The 16,104-nt window shown below is 33.2% G+C and overlaps 1 protein-coding gene across 1 annotated transcript; it reads left to right on the top strand.

Annotated features, from left to right (window-relative positions):
- The first annotated feature begins 190 nt into the window (after nt 1-190).
- On the top strand, nt 191-14,185 carry LOC145319629 (TBC1 domain family member 13). The gene is made up of 15 exons (XM_080161899.1): nt 191-295; nt 867-943; nt 1,445-1,495; nt 1,668-1,742; nt 1,977-2,074; nt 2,538-2,643; nt 4,195-4,276; nt 4,780-4,855; nt 5,865-5,913; nt 6,790-6,867; nt 9,395-9,504; nt 10,985-11,076; nt 11,411-11,494; nt 12,168-12,264; nt 13,622-14,185. Exons 1-15 carry the CDS (start codon nt 276-278, stop codon nt 13,679-13,681), a joined length of 1,155 nt encoding a protein of 384 aa, XP_080018025.1. The 5' UTR covers nt 191-275; the 3' UTR covers nt 13,682-14,185.
- The last annotated feature ends 1,919 nt before the right edge of the window (nt 14,186-16,104 follow it).

Raw genomic sequence — 16,104 nt, 5'->3', positions numbered from 1 at the left:
AAAAATTAAAATTAAGAATTTAAGTGATTAAGTTATAACATTTTGGTCTAAAATTACAAAACTAATTTTGCCAATAAAAACAATATAAAGGAAGTAGTTTTAAAAAAATTAAGATATTAATGGCTCTGCTGCAACTTAATTGATAATTTTAAATATGTTTGTTTTTTAAAAATCTAAATTTTTAAAACAAAAAATTGCATGTCGACTAGGTATTATTTCTGGCTAAAATCTATAATTTATCTGTTAAAAATTTCAGAACTATAAATGTTTAAGCTATGACATCATATCAAGAAAGGTAAACTATCCAACGATTTATTTAAACACGTTCTTTCATTTCTTTTCTTATTATTTTTTATTGAATTTTGATTGGATGGTATACTAGTACAGCCTTAAACAAGGATACATATTAGCAGTTGCTTAGCAAAAAAGCATGGATGAACAAATGGACAAAGCGAGTTAAAGAGCTCGTATGTGTATATATATAGTGTTTTTATATATTTAAAACGCAAAACAATTATATAGCTATAGTCAAGACAGACAAAGATAATTGTAGAGAATAGCTTTGCTACTTAAAAACCTTAATAAAGAGAGGAGTAGGTTGCGCTTAAAATCCTTAAGGGTGCGAGTTTTAATGCTAAAAAATAGAAGTAGAACGATTATATTCACTAAATATGTGTAATTCTTATTGAAAAGAACTATAGACAAAATTTTTTTTAAGTTAACATAAATCTTTATTGTTCTATTACTGTTTTTAACTTAAAACTCACAACCTTTACGGATTTTTAGCGCTACCTACTCCTCCCTTTATCAACCAAAAATTTCACTCTAGACCTATGATTTTCTAATTTTTTCAACTGTATTTGCAGGGTTAAGCAGTTTGACAAAATTTTATACTCAGATGGGAAAATAGATCTGAAATCATTGAAAGAAAAGTCATATAGAGGTAAAATACTTCTTTTATGCTTCTTTTTAAAACTTATATCATTTTACTTAATATCTTCCTGTCGATTGGTGGATTTTAAAAGTTGTAAAACATTGTTTAATTTTATAGGTACCTACTTAATGTTTTTAATTTAACTCTTCTCTTACAAACTGTTTAATTTGATACATTTTTATAGTATGGCTTCGAAACCGATTAACATTACTGGATTAGAACCGATTTTCAGCCATACTGAAAAATCCTGTACTACAGACAATTTTCCACGAGTATTAAAATAAAAATCATGATTAATACCTACCAATTTTGTTAGCACGGGCCCTCGGCACCTCGGAGCTAACAAAAATTAATTTAATCTTTTAATTTTCCATTTTAAAATCCGCTAAAAGCTGTCCATAATACGATACGATAAATAACAATTAACTATTCTTGTATGTTGTTTATTATTTCACGCTGTATGCGAAATGATTTATATTTTTTTCTTCAAATTGTTTTTTTAATGTTTAGGTATACCAGAAGGGAATGGAAGACGATCTTTGACATGGAGAATTTTATTGGGTTTGTTGTTTTATTCAATTACCTACAATTTTTTTATATTTTTTTTTTTTGATGGGGTTGGTGTTTTTTGCTAGGGGTAAATTATCTTATATAAAAGATGTTTCGAAGCACTTTATTTTACTGAGTTATTATATCCCTCCCTTTCCCCTTCTCATTTGATGAATTTCTTTAGGGTATTTACCTCTTGACAGAGATAGTTGGTCAACTGTGGTAGAACAAAAACGAGCATTATACAAACAGTTTGTAGGTAACTAATAACTTTTTTTTATATTATACCTATCCTTAATAAAAAAATAAGTTTTTTTCAATGTAGTATTGCACATTATTTCTTTTGTAACATAGCGGATATTTTTGGTAAACTGCTGATCTGCACATAGATTGAAGAAAAAATTATGTGTCTCTAGCTTAGGAGTATAGGGGCGTAGCCGCTAGTTATAAAAAAGTACTCAATCAATATTTATTTGAATTTATTTTTTATAAGACGAAATAATAGTTCAAAATCCTGAGGCCAACTCTCCCGTGATAGAAGATCATCCCCTGAACCCAAATCCAAACAGCAACTGGCAGAATTTTTTCAAGGTTAGACCTAATCAAGGGAGGGAGGGGACATTGGGCTTTGTATTACACTAGTCCTCCAAAGTATTATAATAACGTTTTCTCTTTCGTTGGCTAAGCAATTTTGGGGACTTTAATTTAATTTTGATTGGTTCCAAACGTTTCAAAGATCCCTGCTAAAACCTGGATAAAGTTATTGAATAATAAAAAAAAGGTTGATGTACGTTAATTGTACCTGTCCGAAAGATGAAACTGTCCTGTTTGTCCGAAATTAGTCAATTACACCGTCACCCCCCACCGTTTAAATATATTTATACGAATGGATAATTGTACGATGGTGAGGTTTTTTTTTAAATTTTTCCTAATGTTTTCAAAAGGCTTAACCCACATTTCCCTGCCCTTGCATTATAAAATTATAGAAAAAATACTTGATAGTATTTTAATCTATAAATATAAATACATAACACATATATGAAAATATTTGTAGGATAATGAAGTCTTACTACAAATAGACAAGGATGTGCGACGATTGTATCCAGATATTTCATTCTTTTCCCAGCCATGTGAATTTCCAAATCAAATTGTTGGATCAGGTATAAAATAATATAGAAAAATATTTTTAATCAAGATAAAAAATGCAATTTAAAATAGGGTAAGGGGGGGGAAGTTTCGGTAAGGGGCTATTCTCGGTAATTTCGACCTACCTTCATTAAATGACCTTTTTCTCCATGTTCCTTTCAAATGACAGAAAAAAACATAAAAGCAAATTTGTTCCTTATTAAATTGCCTACAAAAAAGTATAAAATGAATTTTTTGTGAGATGAATATTAAGGGTACTTATTGGGTCTCAAAGTCGGACGAAAAATTTTTTTTTTCCAAAAATTTTTTAGTAGGTGTGTAAAGATCGACCTACACAAAAATTGGTAAGACCTAGAGCTGATCTGAAAAACTTTTTGAACTAGAAATTGCCCGCTTTTTCCAAATCCGTTGAGAGCTTTAAAATCGGGTTAATATTTTTTTCAAAAATGACCAAAGTTGGCGCCGGGGGAAAAATCGGTAATTTCAAAAGAAATTAAAATTCAACTTTTAAGGTCATGTTTTCATGTTTTCTTTTGTCAAATCTATTATTCCATATGGACTTTTTAAGAATTAGGCCTAAAAATGAATAGAACAGATAAAAAATAAAAAAAAAATTAATTCTATTTTTTGAATCAAAATTTTGCGAGGAAAAAATCAAAATTTCTGGTCCTTTGAAAAAAAAATATTTTTGACATAGGAGGAATAGTCCGATCTTTATGAATTTTTTTGTGGTTAATCCCAATCACCTATACTAAATATGATTTATTACGCTTGTTTGGTCGTTTGGCCTTTTTTCATCGATTTTTTTAAGGTTAAAATATAGTCAAGATTTTTTGCAAAGATGACACTTTTGCTTCAAATTCAATTTTTGAGGTCAATTTTTAATCAATTTTCATGTTTTTTGGGCTAAATCTATAGTTCAATGTTAGCTTTTTTAGGATCAGGCCTAAAAAGTAATAAAATACGTTTTTTTCTTATATTGATTTTAAGTTTTTTTAAAAAAATTTTTTCGAAAAAAACAATAGAAAATTCGCGTCTTTCAAAATTCATTTTTAACATAGAAGGAATAGTCCAATCATTATGAAACTTTTTGTGGATAATCCCTATAACCTATACTAATTATGATTATTTATGTTTGACTGGCCGTTTGGCCGTTTTTCATCGATTTTTTTTAGGTTGAAAAAAATTACCGATATTTCCCCCGGTGGTGGGGAAATATCGGTAACTTTTTTGCGGTCAATTTCGGCCAACTTCTAAAAGTCCTAGGATAATGTCCTTTTAGGACCTGATAGTCCTTTCTGTAAGCTTTCTACTGGTCTTGGTTTCATTTGAAAATATTAATATTTACCCCATTTTTTTCAAAAAAACCGAAAAAAAACCGAAATTTCCCCCCCCTTACCCTACCCTACTATGATTATTAGGTAGGTACTTCTTTTAAGGATTATTGAAAAAAAATTCTTTAACAAAAAAACTTCGATTTTTTATCTTTACCTGCGCTCCAAATAATTCTCTGAATATTTTGAATATTAGAACCCAAAAGGTTGTCTTAGCCGCTAATCATTAAGGTATTGATCGATTGCATCATCGGGTTAACCAGTCACAACTAGAAGTTCAGTCAAGTTCTAGGAAAGGATTCGGCCCTAGCTTGTAAGTATACTCTTCATATATTAGACAAAACATATTTGATTATCAGTGGAAAACCTTGATTATTTTTAAAACAAAAATGTAATAGAAAATTTACCTAAAAAACTTCACATGGGATTAAGTTAGCAAGATATTTCGCTACAAACCTATTCTTTTGTATCGTTAAGGATATACCAAATGCAATGAAACAAGGATGACAACATCCTTAAGTAGTGAAGCTTAAGAATTATGGATGGACCACCGGAAAAAATAAACTATAAAGAAGTATCATGAAAAAAACATTAAACTTAATGAAATAAGTCTCAAACCTTTTAAAAATTTGTAATAACGTGGTAATCTGGGAACCGATCTACCACCCGAACCAATAAGCAAATCTAAATAAAAACTTGTTAGAAATATGTAGAATTTAAACTTTTTCAATCCATGGACATTTCAAATTATAGAGTAGCTTTGCTACTAAAAAATTACGTATTTTAAACACATTAGGTATGATATCTTTTGTTTAGATTGTACTCCGCCCCCAAGAAGAAAGGGGGAGAGGATTATGCACCCCTAACTAAAGGAGACGAGGCACATTGGGAGGTATTTAAAGTTTTTTCTCGTATTCATTCGAATCCGGCGGATAGGAACCGGTTCTCATTCATACGAAAAACTATGTCTAGCATCGTATTATATCCAACTTTCTACGAATATAAAAATGTACAATTAAAAGATTAAAACCAGTTTTTTAGCCCGTGCCTTCGGCACCTCGGGGCTAAAAAAACTGGTTTTAATGTTATATTTGTACATTCTATATCCGCGGAAAGCCGTTTATAATACGATGCAAGAAATAACTATTCCCCGCGTTTTTCATTTGTTCTTAATAAGCTTTGAAAGAAAGATTAAGTTGAAGGGGTCGTCTCTTGGCTCAACACCGTGTCAAAACTAAAGACGTTTAGAATGGTTCCTACTGTTGCTTTGTCAGATATGCATAATTTAATAGTTAGAGTAGTGAGAATGCCTTGTAGCAAAACAGTCTCAACTTATTACCATGCAATTGCACAGTTACGAATTCTAGACAAAGTTCGTGCAATCAAAGAGTTTGTTGTCTATTTTGTGTTACCTTAGGTACTTATAGCGTGCTATAGCGTGATACACTTAAATTCAAACCAGTGTTGCAGATCCGCATTGATTGTATGCGGAACCGGATCCGGATCCTACCGGATCCGACTCCGGATCCTTGACAATAAAAATAAAATCCACCAAATTTTTCAAAAAATATTTATTCCTTAATCTCGAAGTCAAAAATACTTTTAATTTTTAAGTCTGAACCTAAACCTTAAAGATTGGCTCTCATCACGAGAATGTCTTTGTAAGTGACTAATTTATATAAATTTAGGTAGATTTTTCCATAAATTTATACCCCAGGATCCGGATCCGGATCCTTGGGCTCAAAAAATTGCGGATCCTTCCGGATCCACAACTCTGATTCAAACACAGAGCGTGATCAAGATGATGTTGAGAGGACTTGAACCCGAAGCGTCAATGATCCCCCAAGAGGTCACCATTAGTTCAACGTTTTGGAGAAAAAAAAACAAAAAAATTTGTTTAGGTTGTTGAAAGAATATTGTTTATCTATGCCAAGCTGAACCCTGGTCAAGGTAAACCTTAAATTCTAAAATATTCATTATTAAATAGAGAAATTCAGGGAGGAAGGGGACATTGGGCTGGTTATTATACCAGTCCCCAAAGTTTTATGAAAACGTTTGTTATTTGTTGACTTAACAACTATGGGGACTTTTATTGAAGTTTGATTGGTTTGTTCATTATGTTCAGTGTTCAAACGTTTCAACTACTAATTGTAATCTTCAGAATGGCGAATATTGTGCATCATATTTATCGGCCATTGTCTTATCCCTTTAGATCCCTGGGAGTATTTAATCTTTTAAAAATCTTCAAACAATCAAACTCAACAGTAGAGGATAGAGAAATAAAAGGTTTAGATGAAAAAAAGATTTAATTTTAATTAATGGTTTGTTTGCTGGGTTTAGAATTTTATTCTGTTTGGCGTTTACTCTAAAGTTGACTTCTTAAGCAGTGAAACCCCCCACCCTGTATAAATAAGTTTAAAATAAATTAAATAAGTGGGGGTAGTTTTTCGTATGTTTGTCTATTACTTTAGGGTTAATTCACCGCATGTTATAGAGGAAAAAAAACTAACCCTTCTCCTCCTTATTTCAATAATAAAGGCACTGGATTTCTTTGAAGTTCAACACAATTCTTATTTTATTTAATTTTAAGGTTATGTGCAAGGAATGAATGAAATAATAGGACCTATATACTATGTTTTTATATTTAGGTTATGTGCAAGGAATGAATGAAATAATAGGACATACATATATACTATGTTTTTATATTTAGGTTATGTGCAAGGAATGAATGAAATAATAGGACCTATATACTATGTTTTTATATTTAGGTTATGTTCAAGGAATGAATGAAATAATATGACCTATATACTATGTTTTTATATTTAGGTTATGTGCAAGGAATGAATGAAATAATAGGGCCTATATACTATGTTTTTGCAACTGATAGCAACACAGAATGGAGAGGTAAATTACAGGGAGTAAGGGGACGTCACATTGGACTGTTTTGTTACACTAGTCCCCAGAGTTTTATAATAACGTTTTCTTATTTGTTGCTTAACAACTTTGGGGACTTTAATTGAATTTTGATTGGTTGGTTCATTAAGTTTAGTGTCCAAACGTTTCTAGCATTATTTAAAATATACAGAAAGGGTAAGTTTTTGTAACATCATTGGGGATGTATATCAATTTATCTTCCAATGTCTTATCCCTTTAGATCTGTGGGCAAGATTTTTTTATAACATAAATAGAAAAATCTAAGATTTAATAAGTCCTATCCTATTTGTAACTTCTCTTTAAAGTACATAGTTGAATTCGACTGCTTTATTTTTTAATTAACCCCCCCCCCCCCCTAGATATACCACACTTTTCTGGGATCTTGCTGAGTCAAGTATCAACTGTTGGGAATATCAAAGGATGACTCCATGCAAAATTTGAGCCGGATCCGGCCAAAACCGGCCGTGAATTTTATGAAAAACCGGTTTTTTCCGGTTTTTAAGAGGTATCTGTAAATCGATTCAGCTGGAGCAAAACCGGTTGGAGGTACAAAAAATTTTACTTCACATGAAATTTAGCCAATGCAATTGCCTACAAAAATGTACTTCATCATCAACTTGGACAACTCTTTCCCCTCCTAAATGTCCATTAAAACCTCGGAAACGGCAAAAATCGCCAAAAATCACGCCTTCCGCGGCGAATAACGGTCAGCCAGAGGCGAATGAAACATAAATAAAGAAATGTCCGCCTCAAAAAGTTGTTCAACATCAAAGAGATGCTTGAAGTCTCTAAAACGACTCCTTCCCCTCCTTTAAGGGGATAAACTGAAAAAACGTAATTTTCAAAAGTATGCCCACTTCGTGGGTGTGGGGGGCACTGAACCCGTCACCCCAGGGTCACCAAATATAAAGTCTAGGCGGCCAACAATGCTAAATTTTCACCAAGTGAAAGTCTTGTGTCAATATCTCTTATGAGAAAAAAGTTATTAATTAATTAAAATTTCAAATTGTGATTTTTTGATGGATTTCTTTGATGAAATGACAGGCTGGTCAATTTTTGGGCCATTTTTTGCGGTTTTTGGGCTGTCACGCCCAAACGGTTTGAGATAATCTCACGGGACCTTTTGCCCAACCTAAGTCTGGTTATTTGTGAGGTCTAGGAAAAAAATCAGACTTATGCAAAAGATTATAATTATAATCTTTACACAGAAAAATGGCACGAGGTGAGGGTTTGAGGGGGCAAAATGAGTCAACCAGCGATTTTTGACGGCGCACAGCGACGGTGTGCTTCATCCAATCCGGGATTTTTTTTTTCTTAGACCTCACAAATAACCAGACTTAGGTCGGGCAAAAAGTCCCGTGAGATTATCTCAAACCGTTTGGGCGTGACGGCCCAAAAACCACAAAAAATGGCCTAAAAATTGACCAGCCTGTCATTTCATCAAAGAAATCCATCAAAAAATCACAATTTGAAATTTTAATTAATTAATAACTTTTTTCTCATAAGAGATATTGACACAAGACTTTCACTTGGTGAAAATTCAGCATTGTGGGCCGCCTAGACTTTATATTTGGTGACCCTGGGGTGACGGGTTCAGTGCCCCCCACACCCACAAAGTGGGCATACTTTTGAAAATCACGTTTTTTCAGTTTATCCCCTTAAAGGAGGGGAAGGAGTCGTTTTAGAGACTTCAAGCATCTCTTTGATGTTGAACAACTTTTTGAGGCGGACATTTCTTTATTTATGTTTCATTCGCCTCTGGCTGACCGTTTAGCCGTTATTCGCCGCGGAAGGCGTGATTTTTGGCGATTTTTGCCGTTTCCGAGGTTTTAATGGACATTTAGGAGGGGAAAGAGTTGTCCAATCAAGTTGATGATGAAGTACATTTTTGTAGGCAATTGCATTGGCTAAATTTCATGTGAAGTAAAATTTTTTGTACCTCCAACCGGTTTTGCTCCAGCTGAATCGATTTACAGATACCCCTTAAAAACCGGAAAAAACCGGTTTTTCATAAAATTCACGGCCGGTTTTGGCCGGATCCGGCTCAAATTTTGCATGGAGTCATCCTTTGATATTCCCAACAGTTGATACTTGACTCAGCAAGATCCCAGAAAAGTGTGGTATATCTACCCCCCCCCCCTAACACACACACACAGTCCAACATATCTGTTAAAACCAGGAATGCAGGTGACTTTGGACTCTTAATTAAAGAGGTCTGCAGAGTTTTATATACGTTGTTTTCTTTTTTGTTGGTTGGGGACTTTTATTACATCTTGTTCCAATTAAGTAGTACAAAATAGCAATGTCCTAATAGTTTTAGCCTATAGTAGGGGTTATTAAGTTTTTGTTGTTTGCACTAAACTTCATTTTTCTTCCATTATCTTATCCCTTGAGATCGCTGATATAATTATACACCAAGACATTTTGACATTTCTCCAAAATAGCCTAGAACCTGCCAAGGACCATTACCAATTACCAACACTTTCTCTGCTTTCAGAACATGCGGAGGCTGACTGTTTCTTTTGTTTTACCAACCTGATGTCAGATATTAGAGATTTCTTCATTAAAACTCTGGACGATTCTCCAACTGGCATCAGAATGTTAATGGTAAGCAATGGAGTATGTATTATAATAAAATTATACAGTTACTATATACGCCACTAGCGGCTACGCCCCTAGAAGACTCTAGGGGCACTAAAGGTAGGAAAGGGAAAAGTTGACCTTATCCCATTTTAAATTTGATTTTCAAAAGAGTAAAAAATATTTTTGGGGGGAGGGTAGTGAAGACAACCTTCCCAAAAATAGTTTAAAACCTTCCCAGGACCTATCAGAAGCTTCACTGTAAAAGAGAACAATATCGGTTTAGCAGATAGAGAGATCCTTCGGGACAGACAAAAAACGCTTACTACTTTATATAATAGGATAGAGGTCTTCCCTAAAATATTTATAAATCTTCCCAGGGCCTATGAGAAGTTACCCTGTTAAGGAGAACCATATCGGTTCAGTGATTAGCCGGATCCTTTGTTACACATAGACAGACACAGAGGTCCTTTTACTTTATTATAAGGATAATTTCTACCAAGACAGACCACCAAAAAAACAGCTGAAATCACAAAACCCTATAAAACATTATTTTTCGAATGGAGTTTTAAGTAAAATGAACCTTTCTTTCCTTTTACTTACTACCTAATCAGTTAATAAAACATCTAAAATTTCTCCCATCCAATGCTTTCATTGTTAAAGTACCTCAAACTGCAAGGGTATAATTCTCATTTAATTTATTTTAACACCTTTAGCGTAGAAAACTTTGACAATATTGAATAAAGAATAATTGGTACCTACCTAATTAATGATTGAAAAGAAAAAATACTACCTAATCACTTTATTTTTATATGAATCGTTCTCATAAGGAAAACCTCTATGACAAAAATAATGGGTACGCCAAATAGTGTTTGCAATACATAAATAAAAATAAACATTTGCTAAAATTAGGGATGGCAATCCGTCTAATTTTTGGACCGGATTCGGATTCTTACAAAAATCCGTCAAAAAATAAAACGGATTCTCCGTTGATTCCGGATTCTTACTTTTTGACGGATTCCGGATTCTGGACTCCGGGTTCTAGCAATATTTTAAAGGGCTTTTAAAAAATAAATTTAGGTATTAAATTATACTGTGTACTGGAAAGAATCTAAAGCTGCGTTTTTTCATATTTTCTGATCTCTTCACTTGGGGTAGGTTGGGAGAAATAGGGGGGATGATCTTTGCATTCAAAGAAAAAACTCAAGACGCTAATTTTAGCCTAACAATTAAGAATCCGAATCCGCTATAAAAAAAACGGATTCCGGATTCGGATTCCAAAATTGGACGGATTCGGATTGCCAACCCTAGACTTAAAATATACTCAAATGCAATACATGATTGAAACTGCGGACTCTGCGGTTCATAATTGTCCTTATATAGATGCGGCTAGACAAGATGCTGGAATCTGTAGACTCAGCGGTTCTTAATTTTCCTTGTATTTAGATGCGGCTATATAAATGCTGCAATCTGCGGACCCTGCGGTTCATAACGTTCTTGTTTTTAGGTGCGGCTAGACAAGATGCTGGAATCTGCGGACTCCGCGGTTCATAATGTTCTTCAAACCCAGGGAATCAAGATGCCATATTTTGCATTCAGGTAAATTTATAGTTTTTATATATTAGAGGCCTTTAAGTCCGTTAAGGATATTTAGGTTTATTACGTTTTCTCAAGTGAGAGAATTTACGAATCTAAACTTTGGAAGATTTAGGTATTAAAAATAGAATTTCAAAACGTATTTTTTAACATGTTGAAGATTGTAACGATATAAACAGAGGTATGTAGAATATTTCAAACCTAATTTAATTGCTTTCCCCCCATTTTCCAATTTTTAGTAAAAATACGGAATGTTTCCTGAATCCTAATTTTTATTTATGGAAAATATACACCCCTGCAGCTGCACTTCAAATAATGATTTTGTCTTTACCCTTAGATGGCTGTCATTGATGTTATCCCAAGAATTTTCTCTACCTGATGTTCTTAGCTTGTGGGATGCACTACTTACAGATGATACAAGGTAACACATGGCAGGGATCTAATGGGATAAGACAATGGCCAATAAATTAATGTATTGTACAACCCCAATGATGATATACAAATATCCCCCCTTGTGTAGATTACACTTAACGGTTGAAACGTTTGGACTCTCAACTAAATGAACTAACCAATTAAAATTCAAACTTGATACACAACCGCTAGTTCGACGTAAGAAAGTATGCTATGCATTACTGTAGCCTTTTTAATCTTGGCAAAAGTGATGCAGGTGTTCCATCAAAGAAGAATACCCCTCTTCTTCCAACCTTTTCCAGCCAATTTACTTATTAGCGCGCGGCTACGCACCCTAGAGGCCTCTAGGGGTCCTAGTTACTAGAGGTTGGGGGAGTTGAATTCATTAACCCAATTTTTTATTTTGGATTTTAAAAGTAAAAAATAAATTTTGGGGTCTCATTTTTTTTTTTTTGGGGGGGGGGGGGGGTTGACCACCTCTTTTCAATTTTAGTCTTTTAAGAAATCAAAAAAAATTTATAGGGACGATTTCTCCTTCCTCCAAAATAGTTATAAATCTTACCAGTACCTAAGAGAAGCTACCCTGTCAAGGAGAACAATATCGGTTCAGCAGTTAGCGAGATATTTTGGTACACAGACAGATAGACATCCTGTTATTTTATTATAAGGATATTTGATTTCAGATGTGATCTATTGATGGATGTGTGTATAGCTATGCTCAAACTAATAAGAAATGAATTATTAACAAATGATTTTGCAACCAATATGAAGCTTTTACAGGTGTGTAACAACAAACATTGTACCTAACAAGATTAATAACCAATCCTTTGATTGTATAACCTTTTACCCAGCTTATACCAACAACGTAATTAAGTCGAAAAAAAAATCACGTAAGATATACCTTGATACGTGATTTTCAGCTGTTTTTGAGGGGCAACACTTAATAAAATTGACGACCTTTTTATCTGCCCCCCAAATATTATTTTAGATTTATTTTGCTTGTTGGCTAGGTATACCATATTCCTGCCTTTTTCCTTTAGACCTTTTGGGTTATGTAAATGAGTTCTGAAAGCTCTCCCTTCTATTAAAACATAAACTATTGATACTTGTCCTGCTGCGGTGGTTTAAAGATTTTTTGGTTTTTGATAACACAACAATTCTTACCAGCACAAATCTCCTAGATTTCTTTTCATGGGGCGAAGATCTTAGAGGATAAGGGCGAAGAGGAGATAAGGAAGTATTTCCATAAAGGTTAGGTGAAGAAATGAATATACAAATAAGCCGTTTTAAAAAGTTCTAAGGTTCTAAGATGGTTTAAAATAGGTTAGGTTAGGTTAAGTGCAGGGGTGTATATTCTACATGGGATCCCCTGCTCAGTGCTCAGGGGGGGGGGGGGGAATAAAAAATAAGTGGTTGGAGGGGAAAAAAATGTAAAAATTAAGAAAACTGAAAACATTTTTTTCCATTACCCCCCCCCCCCCCCCTCCTTGGTGAAAAAACTATAAAAATGTGTGGTAGGAGGCAGGGGTGTCCAAGCTTTTTTATTTGGGGGGGGGGGGGGGGGTAAAATTTTGAAAATAAAAATTTGGGGGATAATCTTTATTTAATATAGGCTTTTTTTTTTATTTGGGGGGGGGGTAAAAATTGAAAATTCAAAATTTTGGGGGTGCCTACGGCATCCCCAAATTCATTTTTGGGGGGGGGGGTAATCACCCCATTACCCCCCCCCCTTGGACGTATATGGTAGGAGGGATAAAATAAATAAAATATAGAGTTCTTTAAATATTTTTCCATTTTCCCCTACTTGGTGAGAAAAAACTAGGGGGGGGGGAAATAAAAAATTTAGTAGCCGGGGAAAAAAATAAATCTTGTGCAGAATATACACCCCTGAGCTGGATCTTTAAATCATTTCAATGGTGCGCTAAATCGGGGTGCGCCGAATTTCAGCCAACCACAGCGCGGCATTTCGTAAAATGCTGTGTTCTCATTGGTGGAAAGTTGGCTCACCCCGATTTGGCGCACCATTGAAATGATTTAAAGATCCAGCTCTGGTTAAGTGTCCACTCCGAGGTTTGTCACTCTTGCCTTAGTGTCGATCCTAGGACCATAAATAAAATAATATTTGTTTTTCTTTTAGAATTACCCTGGAATCGATATAATGGCAATACTAGAACAGGCAAAATCATCGAAAACATAGCAATTAATGGAAAATCAATCTTGGGTCATTGTAGACTTTACTGAACAAAACTAATGGTTAATTAACATCATCATGTAGCACAACTAAGATTGAAAATATTTGAAAGGTTTTTTCCAGTATGGCTTCGAAACCGTTTAATATCTACTGGATTAAAACTGGTTCTGAGCCATTCTGAGAAATCATGTGTATAGCATCGTATTAGAGACAATTTTCCACGAATATTTACCTAAATAAAAATCATAAAATTAATTCCAGTTTTTTTTGCCCGGGCCTTCTTCGACCCCTCGGGTCTAGCGAAACTGGGTTTAATCTTAAATTGTTTTAATATATGCGGTCTATTGTTAGGAAAAATCAATATAAAAAATTTTATTTTTTAAAAACCTCTGAAAAATTCTCCAATATTTTAATTAGATAAATCATATCTTAATTACATGTATTGTTAATTTGTTTCATTGCATTGTAGTATTCTCATAATCATTGATAGATATACAGTTCATAATTTTGGTGCTTTCCCTCAAAGTGGCTAGCAAGAACAGAACTCCATTCTTTATTTTCAAAGCAAGAGGGTGGGAAGTCAGGGGTGTATATAGTGTATAGAATCTTTGCCTATGTGGGTGGGGGGGGGGGGGGGGTATAGCTAGGCACTCTGAGGGAAACCTCGATTATTATTGATTATTGTCACAAATTGAATCTATATTCTCGATTAACCAACATTTTTTTCTACAAGATGCATTATAATGAATAAATTAAAATATTCTGTGAAAAATTTTTTCGAAAATAGTTCGGTATATGTATAAACAAACTTAGCTTTGTAAGGAAAATTAGGCATATTTACAAAATTACAATACCTATTTATTTAAAAAAAAAGAATAATGTCAAATTTAATTTAAGTCAGTATTGATCAATAAGCTTAAAACTTCATCAAGAAGTATTTTTGCCATCATTTTTATTAAGCTATTTATAAATACAAAAAGTCTCCAGGTATAATTCTCATTAGATTATTCTATGCGATAAATGTTTTTTCTTTGAACAATTATTTTCTCCCTCTCTCTATTTCTTCCCCTTATTTACATTTTAAAAATACGGTGGGAGGGAGGGAAATTGGGCTAGTTATTACACTAGTCCCCAAAGTTTTATAATTACGTTTTCTTATTTTTTAACTTAACAACTTTGGGGACTTGTGTTAAATTTTTGATTGGTGTATTAAGATGAGTGTCCAAACGTTTCAACCCCTATTTTTAAATAACAGAAGGCCGGGATAATTTTGTATCATCATTGTATGAACATTAATTAATCGGCCACTGTCTTATCCCTTTAGATCCCTGAAAAATGCGGGATATTTCCTTATTTTGAACTCCACCCTATGTGGGTGTAATTTTTGAAAATATATAAGCCAGCTGTTCAAAGCTTCCATTTAATCCTGGTACATCTTCAAACACAGATGTAAAAACTAATTTTTATACTCAAAATTGATATCTTATATGTTTATATAACATTATTATATGAATATAATTCATTTTACTATGGCTACGAGAAGTATATTAAAATCAAAATAATAACTTTTATATGTTTCTAATATCCTTAAACTTTAAATGTAACAGAGTAATTTTGAAAAATAAACTAAAAGACATTTAAACAAATATTATAATATTATACTCAATTCAATTCTTAAGTTGCTAATGTCAAAGCAAATTTATTTAATATTCTAATTATGATTATTCTATTGATAAGAAAAAGATTTATTTACAACTAATTTATGATTTTACCCAGGGCTCGGCAGCCGCGCGTCTGCCGCGCCTAAGCTCGAAATATAAACCAGCTTGTGTGCATAAAATAAAATTCTGTAAAGTTGAATTTTCTGTTAAGGGACAGTTTTAGACTTACAGCTAAGATTTAAAGTTATATTATGATGATTTTATTTGATGCTTACACGTGAATGCCGAGCCCTGAATTTACTGTTTAATTTGCTCTATTGTCTCTAACCTATGTGATATTTCATACCTTTATGATTTTTCAACAATTTTCTATGCTTAATAAAATTTTAAATCATAATTATTTTCATTTTTTGCTTTTATATATTAATATATTTGATAGTTCTTTATTGTATTATGAAGAAAGCTAAATTTATGTAATAGATATTTATCGCATCGTATTATTTACAGCTTTTCGAGGATATTAAAATGATTAAATACAGTTTTGTTATCCCCGAGGAGCTGAAGGCCCGGTTTAACAAAACTGGTATTAATTTTATGTTTTATTATTTGAATATCCGCGGAAAATTTCCTGTAATTCGATGCTATACATGATTTTGCATTATGGATGAGAATCGGTTACAATCTAGCCGATGATAATCGGTTTCGAAATTATATACAACAACGTATTTCAAATGCACTATAAAATTTCTTTTTAAATAATGCAGCTTT

This window comes from Acartia tonsa, chromosome 5 (genome assembly GCF_053477335.1).
Source record: "Acartia tonsa isolate MP-2025a chromosome 5, ASM5347733v1, whole genome shotgun sequence".
In the NCBI taxonomy this organism is placed as follows: Eukaryota; Metazoa; Arthropoda; class Copepoda; order Calanoida; family Acartiidae; genus Acartia; species Acartia tonsa.
The sequence above is the reverse complement of the archived record's forward strand: the minus strand, read 5'-3'. Positions and strand labels throughout refer to the sequence as shown.